The following is a 13,816-nucleotide window of genomic DNA, read 5'->3' on the forward strand; positions in this document are numbered from 1 at the left end:
AAGATGTGCACCGTAAACTGTTACTTTTGCTGATCCATGCGAGCGTTCTACATTTCCCCCAAGAGATCACTTCTCCCATCCCAAATGCCTCTGTCCTTCCTATAGGTCACACCCACTCAGCCATACATCTGCAGTTTGAGTGGCTTCTCCTTTCTTACTGCACAGTATTTCCAAAAGTAAACGTAAGAAGGAGCTAGCACCATTCCATGCTGACTGCCTGCTGAGCGCTAAGCCATGAGCTTTGCAAGATGTCACACCACGGCTCTGTTGCCTCCCCTCCCACAATGCAGTGCTGGAGTCTAGCTCGGGCCCTTGCACGGGGGCAGGTGTTCTGCCACTGAGCTGTGCCCCGCCGTGCTTCCTTCCCTATAGAAGGCGAAGCAGCTGAGGCTTAAAGGGGCCAGATAAATTGCCCAAGGCTCTTAGGGTTCTGGGGTGAGAGAGGGGGAAGGGGCCTGTGGCCCCTTTTGAAATGGTTTTCATTTTTGCTCTCAGATATTTAGATAACTACAAACAAGAGGCATCTCTTTTTAGGTTAATTTTTAACTAAGGGTGTGGCACTAATTCCAGAGGTGAGGAAATGTTCACTTCATTAATTCTCTCAACAAATAACTTTTCTCTTTTCTCTAACACCCTTTGCTGCCACGGTTGTTAGTAATGATGTCCAGACTGGTCCGTGTCCTGGGAATGGGAGGTGTGGCCTGCACTGCATGAAGTTTGCCAATGTTTCATTGAGTGCTTTAAAAGAGAGATGACTCTCATAGCCTGGGAGCGATGGAAAACATAAATAATCACAAGTGAACTTCCATTTCCGGAAGGCAGTGACATCTCAGTGTTTCCCTGGAAACTCGCCCACACCTGTCCATGCAGCGCTGCACCAGAAGGTGCAGGAAGCTTCTCTGTGTCCTGACGCATACCACAGTGCATAGGGTAGACGGTTCTGTGGCTGCTAGGCGTTTAATTAGCCAGAGGGAACCCATCCTCCTCGGGATATTGCCCTACCCCTCTGGGCTCAACCTGGGCACAATGAGGCACGGTCCGTACTGTGGCCCCCGCACTGGCCCCAGAAGCAAATTTCGAAACTTAAACTGTTTCTGTGGCACAGTGCTGGGTTTCTCCATGAAACGCCGTACACCTTCCGGCATCTTGTTCCCTGTGAGATTTCCCTTCACTGCGAATCTGGGATCTGCGCATGCTCCCTACATGTTTAGCAGTTACTGTATATTGCAATGTAAATCCTTTCTCTTTCTTAAAGAGTTAAAGTTAGAGAGAAACTGGTGAAAGAGGAGAGTGCTCGCAGCAGCCCTGAACCTGCCTCCGCCTCCTTCCCTCAGAGACACCAGGCAGTCCACTGCCTGTCCTTTCAGTCAGAGAGCTCGGCCTTCGATAGGGTCCCACGCAGGGCAGGCGGCTCCGTGCGGCAGGCCAGCCGCGCCTGTGTCCAGCCAGCAGATCCCGTCCCCGTTGTCAAGCTGCTGACGGCGGAGACCCCAGAAAGTGTGTCCGAGGGCAGCTGGGTGGGCCCGGCCACCTCGAATATCATAAAGCCTCCCGCCCCGAAGGTTCCAGAAGGTGAGAGGAGGGACGCCCCAGCCCTCCACATCTGTGAACCCAAGGCAGAAGAAGTGCCCTTTCCTGACGCTCTTGAGAAAAGCCCACAAGCCCCGGTGACCTTGGAGGATGAGGGGCTCGAGAGAGGCCAGGAAGACCGCTCTGGGAGTGAGGACCTAGGCACGGCCACCACCACCTTAGAAGCTCCGAAGGAGCCACCGGCTCAGCACCAGCCCGCCGAGAGGACGGGCCGCAGCGAAGTGGTTCTGTACGTTCAGAGCGAGCCTGTGTCCCGAGAGGCCACGTCAAGGGACCCCAGAAAGGAAGCCACTCCACAGAAGCACAAGGTCCGCACCCGCTCGCTGTCTGACTACACCGGGCCCCCTCAGCTCCAGGCCTCGAGGGGTCCGGACTCCGCCGACCTGGAGCTGCAGGCGTCCAAGGCCGAAGGGCCCTGCACGGAGCCCGGCGTGCTGGACACCAGGGTCTCCGTCGCCCGACTCCGAAGTGTGTTTCTGGAGTCTGCCAGAGCCGGCAGGAAACCCGAACTGTAGGTGACCTTTGGCACATTCCTGGTGTCGCACTTGCACGTCCTTGGCACGGTGATTCACTTCTCGGCGTGTGTTGTGTTGGCATTAAACTCATTAGCTTAGCTCACTAGCGTGTGCAGGGTAGACTGTAGAGGAAATGGCTCAGCACCTGCCTTCCTGCTTCTGCCTACTAATGGGGAGCTGGGAGCTGGGCTGGGGTGCTCCGCCTCACCCGTGCATGGTACAGGCGTGCAGTGGGATCGGTCACCTGTCCTCAGATGCATAAAAACCTCTGCTGTCTTCTCTCTCCCCATCTTCCTGTTCCCCCTGTGCTCACCCTCTGCACTCTGATCTAAAAGCCAATCACGGGCTGAGTGGTCGCCTGGAACAGCTGGCTTGCCCACCGGTATGGAGCAGGAGAGAGGGGCCCGGAAACCAAGGCGCTATTTTTCTCCTGGTGAAAATAGGAAAACTTCTGAGCGATTTAGAACTCAACCTATAACCTCAGCAGAACGGAAGGAGTCAGATAGGTAGGCGTGTGCACCGAATGTCACAGTCCAGGGAGGTAGAAGAAATACAAGATTTTTACCACCCTAATGGATCTGACACTACTCACTAGGATGTTGGTGATTCCATAATGTAAGGGATAATATTTAGCTTATCTAAATTTGTGTTTACAGAATTTGACCTTTCCAGCAGGACCCTAGTACAGTAGTCTTACGTTGCATTCAAATGGTGAGAAGTAAGAAATATTTTTCTTTAATGTTAATTTCTTTCCAGTCTTGTGAAATCTGAACTGAGTGTTCACTATATTTTCTATGAAAATAAGTAAGGCATTTTATATTCATTTTGTCATGAGTGTCCACTTGTATTTGAGTTTTTATATTATATAATAGACATGATGAGGTTTGTCAAACAATGTACTTCAGTCCCATTTAGTAATAGCTCGATGGCGGCTTCTCTCCCTGAGGTATGCACTTGCCTGGGATTGTGTGCGTGCACACCCCACGTGTTTGTTCACAACTGCACATGGGTCTTCTCAGCTGGAACAGCTACGGAGAGGGCGTTCCGCAGGAGCGTACCTATGGCCCTCTTTCTCCTCTGGCTGTGAGGCTGTACGCAAGTCTCCTACTCCCACCACTAATTGTTTACTATCTGCTAATGTCTTTCCTAGATACGCTTCGAGTTCAGAAATGCCAGCCATTGAGGGCAAGTATCTCTTTTCCGTTTACTTCTCTTTCATTGCGTCTAAGTTAGATTTAAGTAATAAAATTCTTGGCTTCTTGAAAGAATAAGATTGTAGAATTGGGCAGTTTCATGCTTTTCTACGAGTGTTTTTTGCTGTGACTGTAATAAAACCGAGTTGAAATTTTCTGATGCATTTACTCTTATTTTTGAGAGGAGTTAAGACAATGGTGAAATGAACAATAAAATACTAAGTGATTTGAATCAAATAAGTGGGCTTTTCTTGTTACTGCTGCTATTCGGCAGTAAGAAGAATTCCTTCCATAAATCTGACCTTAGATCACCATTAGTCAAATCACTGTCGGACATGGTTTGATTTGATTTGCAGGAGGAATCAGTACCTCTGAGCTGAGAGGGAAACATGCCCACTTGTTGATTTAGCTCATCTATCCCTGTATGCAAGGGATTTCTGGGTCAGTCTTGGAAAATGTTCCAGAGATGCTGCTTCTGTTTTCTCAGGAGGCTCAGTTTTGACCTATTGGCTTTTTACAGATGAAGAAAACGTAGATGAACGAGCCAAGCTGAGTGTCGCCGCCAAGAGGCTGCTATTCAGGGTAAGGGGTGCAGAGGGTCTGGCTGGAAATCACAGCCCCTATGAACAGGGCCTCTGGGGCTCAGGCCACTCGGTGCCCCTCAGAACCCTGAGACCTCTCACCTGGCCCACCTGCTGTTCCCTCACTGTGGACCAGCAAGCTGGGGCCGGAGGCTTCCGCCCCGGGTCTTTGGGGTGCTTCTGAGGGGAAGGGCAGCAGGTGCCGTGGCACACCCAGCCCTGGAGCTCACTTCGGACCAGGGTGGGTCTCCCCGGCATTCCCTCCGAGGGACCCTGTAGAAGAGTGACATTTTACTGCCTCAGCCTCCTGCAGCATTATGAGCGCTCCACTGTGTTTCTGTTCCTAGGAGATGGAGAAATCTTTCGACGAGCAGAATGTCCCAAAGAGACGCTCGAGAAATGCCGCAGTGGAGCAGAGGCTGCGGCGCCTGCAGGACCGGTCCCACACGCAGCCCGTCACCACGGAGGAAGTGGTCATCGCAGCCTCGTGAGTCCCTGCGGGTCCCAGCCTCTCAGGCAGCCTCCACATGCTTTAGCAAGAGGATTTAAAGAGTTATTAGAGCTGGAAGCTACAGAGAAGTTGGGATGTCAGGATTTTCCCCACTGCACTCTCTAAGCTTTGTCGTAGGACATTACCCATTGTAACTCCTGGGAAATATTAAGGAATTTTATTTGTTGCCATCCATGCACTTTGGCTGTTTCTATTTTCATGATGAAAAATAGGAACTATGAAAACAGATGAAACAGAACGAACCCCCAGCTTCAGGTTACCACACCTGCCCGTTTCTCTTCCCCGTCTACTTCCACTTTCCGCTCACATTATTCTCATGCAAACCCCAGACAATCGTCTCACCCGTAAATACTTCAGAACATATCTCAACGAAAAACATTTATTTTGTTTTTAAATAATCACACACACGCACACTCACACACACACACACACACACACACACACACACACACACACACACAAAACCACTTAAAAATGAACTGCAGTTTGATGGCTTTCCAGACTGTAGGACATCAATTGGAGCATTACACTCCAGTGTGTTCAGAATGATTTTCCCAAGGTACAGGAATTCATTCTAAGATAACAGCTTCCATCAAGTGAACATTCATATTAGCTTTTTCAAGTGTTTTTGTGGATGTCAGCACCTGACAGGCCTCTCTGTTGAGGTCCACCCACCCTGTGGACCGGAGTCAGGTGGTTCTTCGCTTTCTCCACGGTTGTCTCTGTTTCACATTGGTGGTGGTGTTTTTCCAGCGCTAGGGGAGGACCCCAAAGTCTTGTACATGCCAGGTGAGTGCTACCCTGAGCTGCATCCCCAGCCTCAATTGTTTCGTTTTTCTAGATGAGCATATTCTTGTGACTTATGATGAGGAACTCTCAGCAAATTGATTTGTTTAAAAAAAAATTTTTGAGGCTGGTATAAGAAGCACATACCTGAGGTAGCAAAACAATAAACACAGGACAATTATCTCAGTCAGTATACTCTGTCTCTTACTCTTAAGTTGCTTTTCAAGTTATTTTGTGATTTTTGTTTTGCCCCAACGTGATTAGCAAATAATGTTAGCAAAAGATTTAATTTAACGCTGGTGAATGTATGCTGTCCTTAATGTTTCTTTTCTTCTCTCTCCTTATGGATGTTCCTTCTTTGGCAATTGCTTTTAAAGTGAACCTATCCCTGCTTCGTGTTCTGGGGCCGCCCACCCTGGAACGGCGAGACTTCCCAGGCCCACTGTAGCTAGGAGCTGTGTGCAGCCTGCCAGGTACCGGACAGAAACAGCTGCATGCAGCCCCAATGCAGCTGCTGGGCAGCAGGTGCCTCTGAAAGCCCTGACAGCATTTTGTGTGTGTGATCACCAAGTCAGTGCAGTGAGTTGTTCCCAGGACACGTGGCATTTTGTTCTGTCGTAGCGCAAGGTACGGAGAGCGTGGTGTGGGTCTGCATGAGAAGACCTCCACCCCGCCTGTTACGTCCTGTGTGGGCACTGCATCCCACCGACTCACTTGTCCATTTGTTCTGTTTCTGTTTTCCATAATCACAATCATCCCTAAAAGAATTTTTCATCTAAAATTCTAGCACTTACAGATGACTAGAAACATGGGCATTAACTTATAAATGAAATTCTGATAAGACTCAGGGTTTTTTTTTTTTTAACATATTAGACACTAATACGTATTTTTTTTAAAATCCTCGTTTCTAATTTGTACAGTGACAATGCTGTTATATTTTAGGATTGAGAAAACTAATCATAGTGTCTGATCAGAGATGTTTTAAATGTGGTTATTTTAAAATTCTGTCCTCAAAACATGTAAACATCCCCTTACTGTTACGTGTCCAAACATAAAGGCTGAAAATAAGATTCAAAGAATTGAAATGGCAGCGCCTAACCCAGAAGCAGGAATCTTCCAGGGAGGCTGGCTGTTGTCCCCCCAGTGTGAGGCACTGGACTCTAGAAAGCCTGGGGCCTCGGTGGCCGTTCCCACAGCCTTCGCCAAATACCTGGCCTCCCCCTGCTCTGGGGCAGCCCGTGACCCTGTGAGTAAGTGGAGTGAAGGCAGAATATACTTTCTACTAGGTTTGAAATGAGATGTGTCAGGGGCAGAAGGAATTTTATCTTAGAAACCTTTGACAATTTACAGTGGCCACATAAATTGGGAGCTTTCCTTCTCTTCCAGGTGGAAACTGGAGGCATTTCTTATCATTACCATTATTGTTGTTATTATTGTTATTGTTTGTAGAGCTAGGCATCTAGCAGGGCCTCACACCTGCTAGATAAGAACTCTGCCACTGAGCAACCCCCAGCCTTAGTGGGTAGGATTTATAATCACCTGAAACTTTATTCACTTTTCAAATTACTGGGAATTCAACTTAAGTACCTTTTAAAAGACTGATAGGAACCTAGTAGGAAAAAATGCTATACTGAAAGAATTTTCAGAATTACAACATTTGGGAACTGCGAATCAAGCCTGTGTTTCAGATTATGCTATTCACAGATGGCTATGTTTCTTAGTTGTTTACTCCTGAAACACATCTTTAAAGAACTGTATGCCCTAGTAATGCCTTACAACCCCCTTCAGCCTTATTGTGGTACTGAAAATATGGCATCTCTTAGGTAAAATAGGTCCAAGCCAACTTTGGCTGCTTACATAGGAAATTTGCTTTTTAGAAGTAATGTAGAGCTAAGACTCTGCTTGTCCTAAAACTGATAACCACAATGTTCCAAACTGCCTCTGCTCTTCAGTCTAATAGCTCTTGTCTAATAGCTAAGTAATTGCCTGCCTCCTCCTAATTTTCCTGGGGAAAAATAAGCCCATTGCAAATTTAAGTGACGCTTGGAAGAAGTTAATGGGGGAAGTTCACAGTGGGTTTTGTTGCTGTCTGTGTCACTGACTCTTCGTTCCTTTCCTTTCAGATTGCAGGCTTCTGCTCACCAAAAAGCTCTAGCCAGGGACCAGGCAAATGAGGGCACAGATTCCGCTGAACCAGGCGAACCTGATTCCTCCACTCTGAGCTTAGCAGAGAAGTTGGCCTTGTTTAACAAATTGTCCCAGCCTGTCTCCAAGGCTATTTCCACCCGAAACCGAATCGACTTGAGACAGAGAAGAACAAATGCCCGCTACCAGACCCAGCCCGTCACGCTTGGCGAGGTGGAGCAGGTGGGTGCCAGGTCCTCCCTGGCTTGGGTGTGCAGCACGCACTGCTCTTGAGTTAATGCTGTAAGGAAGGGGACCTCGAAGGGTGACTGGGGAATCACTCCATCCCCAAGGAAGGTAACTCCACTAAGTGTGTTTCTTTCTTTCTTTTTTGGGTGGGTACTGGGGATCAAACTCAGGACCTTGTGCTTGCGAGGCAGGCAGCAGCACCACTGAGCTACATCCAGGGCAAAATGCTTTTCTTTTCTCTTGTTTGCATAACTTGCTTGTAAAAATCATCTGGAATGAGGCCATTTTGGATGGAAAAAGTAACGAGTACAACTTACTTTTCAGCCAGAGGGTTTCATCGGAAGTGTGTTCTGTAACCCTCCAGGACAGTTTTCTAGGCCGATAACTGTGTGGAAGGCAGTATCACAGCCTGCCAGCCCCGACCCAGGGCTCGTGGAGGGGTTCAGTCAGTGCTCACTTTGATCTGTGTCCTCCAGGTGCAAAGCGGCAAGCTCATCCCCTTCTCCCCCACCGTGAACACCTCCATGTCTACCGCGGCCGCCACGGCCGCCCCCATGTATGCAGGGGAGCTCAAGGCAAAGCCACCCACCACTGACTCCAAGTTCCCCTCTGCGGCAGAAAGTGCAGACTCTCTGGTTAGAAGCATTCTCAAGTCACAGGCCTGGCAGCCTTTGGTGGAGGGCAGTGGGGGCAGAGGAATGTCGAGAGAATGCGCAGGGACGGAAGGCAAGGGCGCCCTGCCAGCGGGGGACAGAGGCCTGGAGGAAGACAGCCACCAGGAGCCCAGATACACAGTTCTGCGGAAGGGAAGCCTGGAGCTGGCTGCCCTTGACACCCCGCTTGGTGACGGTCTGAAGGAGACTCCCACTAGGAAAGGCAGCACCCAAGGAAGCCCGGGCACCGAGGACAGGCCAGCCTTTGAAGACGAGGGGGACACGGAGATCACCCCTAAAAGGAGGTTTTCCCTCAGAGGTAAAGAGCCAGTGAGTCGAAAGTTTCAGAAAACAATAGGGAGTTTCCTCCCGGCTTGGTCTGTGGCCCGTGTTATCAAGGCAGTCTAGGCCAGGAGGTCAGGGTGCAACGGGAATCATGTTATCCTCTGAGATAGGGCAGCACCCTTCCCCTGAATCTGAGGTGCACAGCGGATGCGGTAAAAATGACTGCACCCCTTTTACCTGTGTTAGTAAGAGCTGTGATGGCTGGTGATGTGGGCTCTGTGACTGCTCTCACAGTCGGTAGCTGAGAAGGTGCAGGGTCGGGTGCACACAGGGAGTGAGGACTTGGGTCAGTCTTTAGTTTATAGGCTGCTCTTTTTGTTGTTGTTTTATTTTGAGACAGGCTCTTGCTAAATTACCCAGACTCACCTCTGACTTGAGATCCTCCTGTCTCAGCCTCCCAAGTGCCTGGGGTGATGGGCCTGGACACTCTTTCTTTCCATGCCCCTGTACTCAGAGTACTCAGCCAGACTCCTCTCCATTTGATGCAGAGGTGCAAGTTGGGATAGGGATTTGGGCTTGTGAGTGTAGCACACTTGAAACATGAAGTGTTGTTTTGGAGAAGTAGACGTCCCCTGGTGTGTAGTGACCGCTGGTGTCCTGTGTCCCGGGGAGCTGCTATAGCAGGGCGCTGAGCCCGTGTCTCCTTCCCAGCAGCCCAGTTCGGGGAGCCCACTTCTGAGCAGACTGGCACGGCCTTCTCCACCGGGAAGCCCAGCGCTCCAGGGGCTGCCTCGGCTTCTGGGAAGCAGCAGGGTCCCTCGGAGCAGCCAGCAGAGAAGCGCTCAGAGAGCCCCTGCACCGCGTTTGCTGCTGGAGAGATCAAAGTGCCACCGGGAGAGGGCGCCGCGGACTCGCCTGGCAAAACCATGTCGATTAAAGAGAGGTAAGGCGGCCCGGAGGGAGAGAAAGAGCAGGAGGGGCCTGGAGGGAAAGCGCAGGTCTGACCACAGCTGGAGTTGTGCGGTGATGGTCACCGATGGGAGGGAGGCATCTGAGGGTGAACTGCCGCCACCCGGGCACCCGCTCACCTCCCCAGGCCACCGGGAGCCAGTCCTGGAGAAGAAACAAACAAACGAGCAGATTTCGCTGGCTTCGCTTCTTTGGACTTCCCATTTCTGTCGATATCAGAGTCTTCTGTTGTCTACTGATGGCAGCTGAAGTCTGGGCTTTTTTTCTCTCAGAGACAAACTGATTCAAACCAGACTCGTGAGCCATTTCATGACTGCGTAAAGTAAGTGCGCAGGGAATGAAGATTAATTTAAACGTAGGATCTGTAGCTTTGGGGTTAGAGTCTGTGTTTTGTTTACTGTAGTGGAAGTGAGGTGAAGGCTTTTCTGAATCGGATTTAGATGTTCTGCTGTGTTTGCCGTGCTAGGGACCTAACCCAGGGCCTTGTGCATGTGGTTCCACAGAGCTGCACCCAGCCCTGGGGGTCTCTGCCAGGCTAGAGCAGTGAATGGTTCCACTGAGAGTCAGCACTGTGTGTGGGCCGGGGATTTAGCTCAGTGGTTCCACCACCTGCCTTGCCAGCACAGGGTCCCAAGTTTGTTCCCGGTACCAAAAAATATATAAATATTCTTCATACACTTATTTGGGCTTTACCTTTCTTCCCTGGTTTAATATATTAAATTAGAGGACATTTCAACCTCGTGCTGCTTCCTTTACCTGAGGAAGGACTTAGGTCCAGCAGCTTCCAGGACCTGTGGTGAACAGAACCTGTCTCTGTCCCTGCCTGGTGCACGTGGCTACTCCGCCACAGTCATATCGGTGTTTTAGCAGCTGAGAGGCTTTGGACAACATGACACGGGGACAAGATTCTAGCTCGACACCCGTATTAGAAAGCTTTCACCTTCCACATTAATTTTCTCAATTCACGTATTCTTGTGTTCAAATCAGGGCTCACGCAATCTTCCTGCCTCAGCCTCCCCAAGTAACTGGAACTACAGGTGCTTCTCACCCAGCTCGATTCCCATACTCTTCACATAGCGTGTTTCAATTACATTTTCACTTTAAAATTGGATCCTAAAAAATGGAGCGTGGAATTCACAGATTTCCTGTCGCAGCTATTTAAGCTGTTCCCTAAGGCGTGCGGCTCCCCCTCCTGAACCTCCTGGCAGTGCGCTTTCCTGCTGGGATTGTGACTGTCCAGTTTTCCACAGGAAGGGCCACTGAGTGCCTTTGTCCCTGCATGGCCCCAGGCACTTGGCAGCAGTGTCTTCCCAGTGCTCCTGCGGCCGTGTCACCTCGTTTGCAGATGAAAAGTGTAAGAACTAAGACAGGACAGGGAGTCTTCCACGCACGTCCTTTCAGAGCATGTTTGATGCTCACAAAAACACATCTACAAGTTCCTTTCATCTTTCCTGGGATCTAAAATAACAAATTCGAACCCCAACTAGGGCGCAACTCCTTCCTTTCACCACAGGATCGATAAAAACCGCGATGCTGTAACTGTCCAAATGATCTGCTTCAGATTGTCCCCGTTTGGGAAAGTCTGCGAAACGCGCTGTGAACGACACAACTCTTCTGTTATTTAAGGACAAAACTCTCAGTGCCACTTACAAAGCGCACGGGGCCTTTGGGAAGCCAAGCGTCTGCTCTCTCGCTGGGGAGAAGCCTGTGCGAAGGGGCACCCTTCTCTCAGGGACCGCGAGGCAGGGACGGCTGAGTGAGCTCCCGTGATAGTGAAGATCTACCCCCGCCTCCTCCACCCCTCCTCACCCCAAGCAGCCAGAAGGTGTTTCCGGGACCTCCCAGCAGCTCCGGGTTCTGACCTCGAGCAGGGGAGCCCCCAGAGTCCCAAGAAAGGACGAGGACGCGGCCATTCCCCTGGCCCCTGCCTCTCATGTCCGATGTGTCCGTGTCTCTGTCGGTTTTCTGTTGCTGTAACAGAATACTTGAGACTGGCTAATCTCTGAGGAGAAGAAGTGTGTTTTGACTCTCAGTCCAGGAGGGTAGGACTCCAGGGTCCAGCGGCCTCACTGGCCTTAGGCTGCTTCCCAGCACAGTCAAAGCAGCAGAAGGGGGCTTTGTTCCCGGCCTAACCAGTCCAGTCTGGAAAGAGCAGGCCCTCGGGCCCCAGTGAAAGCCTTCTGCCCTGCTAGGGACTGAGCAGCTCCCCCGAGCCCCGCCCCTGCTACTGTCACCACAGTCTGATCTCAGCAGGAACACCGGGGTCTCCTTTGGAAAGACCTGGGGCTGGCTCAGCATCGCCAGGTCCCCAGCACTGCAGCCGAGTAAATGCAAACAGAGCCACGTGAAGGGCCCGTGGTCTCCTGCAGCCTGCGCTGCAGCCTGCGCTGCAGCAGCGCAAGATCCCAGCACTCATCCGGGCTGCTGCTCTGTCCAGTCGGTGGGGCTGCCTGTATTTCTAAAGAGAGCAAGAAACGCCTCATTTAATATTAGGGGTTCATGTTTGACTGTCCCATACTTGACCCAGGCCTGACTGTTCTGAGCTGAAAGACTTGCTCTCGCCAGGGCTCTCAGGCCAGAATTCCCTGGTGGAAAGCGTGGGCTGTGGTGAGAGGCGTGGATATTTCCCTGGCGACCTGGCAAGCACACGTCCCGCTGGCCTCAGGCCAGGCCTGGGGTTCGGGGCTAGTTCGGTGCACTCGCTGGGTCTCCAGCTTAACCCGAACGCATGCACAGCGCCTCGGCACAGCCTTGGCAGAGGGCTCTCCGGGAGGCACAGGCAGGAACGCGTGTCACACGGAGGCCCAGGCATGCAGCCCTGTCCCTTGGGCGGGTGGCCGTCCGTGGTGAGCGCAGGACTGTGAGCCTGCAAGAGGAGAAACTTTCGGAAGGACTTCCGGTCCCCCTCAGCGTGGGAAACACGGAAATGGAAAGGGACTGGCCGGAGGAGTAGCTCACTTAGTTGCAGTGCAGGCCTTTTTGAAGTTATTCATCATTTGTCCTCTGCAGGCCAGGGCCGGGTCCAACACCGGGTGGGCTTGGTTGAATCACAGTTCCTTCCATATTATCGTGGTTACTCTGTAGACTTTGGAAGCCCCTAAGGATGGCCCTGCCAGTACTTCCAGAAGCAAAATGTCAGGGTTCGGGAAAGGAGGGATTCTTTGAAGTCTGCCCAGGGAGGGAGGGAGGAGAACATGAGGAGAGAGTCAGAGCACTGTGTGCAGACTGAAAGACCAAGGCCCAGATGTGTCTGTTGGCTGACGGGGCAGTGGGGGTGGCAGTGGGGCCTCGCTCAGCTCTGACACCAAGAGCCGTCTCGAGGTGTGCACCCCGCCTATGAGAAGGGGAGAAGCGTGTTGTTCCTTGGAGGTTACCGAGTGTAAGGAGCGTGTGCACAGAGAAGGGGCTCCAGACTCCACCTTCCTGTCGGTGAATCGGTTGCAGATGTCCAGAGCAGGGCGCGGGGTTATCCGAGTGGTATTGTCATTGCTTCCAACATCTGGGTGCTTCATTCCTCCCACACTGCAGCTCATTATTTTCAATAAACTCAACTCATAGGGTGAATTCTATTTTTTCAGTTACCTTAAATCATTTGGGGTCCAATCTGAGTAACAAGGTGGGAGGTCAAGATGAATAACTACTTGTAGAGTAAGAGACGGTTGCTGGGTCTGAGAGCCGTTTGTGAGGAGGCCCTCAGTGAGTAAACGCTCCCCTCACAGACCATGGTGTGAACGCCTGTTCGCCCGGGGTTTTAGCCAGGGCCTGCTCCTCGTTGGAAAGTCTAATGATTGATGCTTTGAGACTTCTGAAAGCTCTAATGCAGAAGGCAAGTGCTAATTACTTCTTTTAATGATTTGATTGTGTGGGATTCTTTTTCTTATTAGAGCAAAACTGACTCATTCAAAATAATTGGAAAAGAGATAAACATTGGGCATTTTCCAGTTCACAATGCAGATTAAAACACTTGAAGGCCTTCAGATATTGTGTTCCAAATACGTGATCCTTGGAGCACATGGAGTGCTCCAGACATTAAATTCATGACATTTAAAACTCAGTGGAGCCTCGATGTGGGCTCTGCCTTAGACGGGTAAGGCAGCATCTCCAGTTTTGTGGATCGGGCATGTGGGGTCCTGCCCACTCCACACAGCAGAAAGAACGACCAGAAGGGAAGAGGAGGAGGAGACTGAAGAACTGAGGGTCCCCGCTCCTGCTCCTCTAGGGAGTTCTTTTCTTCATGGCTCACTTCCGTTCTGGGATAGTGCACACCGGAAATTGAGCCTAAGGCCTCACAAATGTCCAGTCCCCGCTCTACCCTTGAACTGCGTCCCCAGGCTGGATTCATGTTTGAGTAACAACAATC

General features: G+C 50.9%; 1 protein-coding gene across 7 annotated transcripts in view; it reads left to right on the forward strand.

Annotated features, from left to right (window-relative positions):
- Svil (supervillin) overlaps window positions 1–13,816 on the forward strand; it is an 85,729-nt gene that overhangs the window by 24,088 nt on the left and 47,825 nt on the right. For 2 of the 7 annotated variants that reach the window (XM_033765623.1, XM_033765624.1), the window contains 9 exons: window positions 1,256–2,101; window positions 2,441–2,611; window positions 3,256–3,290; window positions 3,819–3,880; window positions 4,227–4,366; window positions 5,554–5,649; window positions 7,300–7,543; window positions 8,026–8,521; window positions 9,199–9,430. In XM_033765623.1, the coding sequence (XP_033621514.1) occupies window positions 1,256–2,101; window positions 2,441–2,611; window positions 3,256–3,290; window positions 3,819–3,880; window positions 4,227–4,366; window positions 5,554–5,649; window positions 7,300–7,543; window positions 8,026–8,521; window positions 9,199–9,430 (2,322 nt within the window). The remainder of the gene's footprint in view (window positions 1–1,255; window positions 2,102–2,440; window positions 2,612–3,255; window positions 3,291–3,818; window positions 3,881–4,226; window positions 4,367–5,553; window positions 5,650–7,299; window positions 7,544–8,025; window positions 8,522–9,198; window positions 9,431–13,816) is intronic. The other 5 variants (XM_010621338.3, XM_019207093.2, XM_010621346.3 and 2 more) reach the window with 3 other exon arrangements.

The sequence above is a fragment of the Fukomys damarensis genome, unplaced genomic scaffold (genome assembly GCF_012274545.1).
Source record: "Fukomys damarensis isolate Sample0158 unplaced genomic scaffold, DMR_v1.0_HiC HiC_scaffold_19, whole genome shotgun sequence".
NCBI lineage: Eukaryota > Metazoa > Chordata > Mammalia > Rodentia > Bathyergidae > Fukomys > Fukomys damarensis.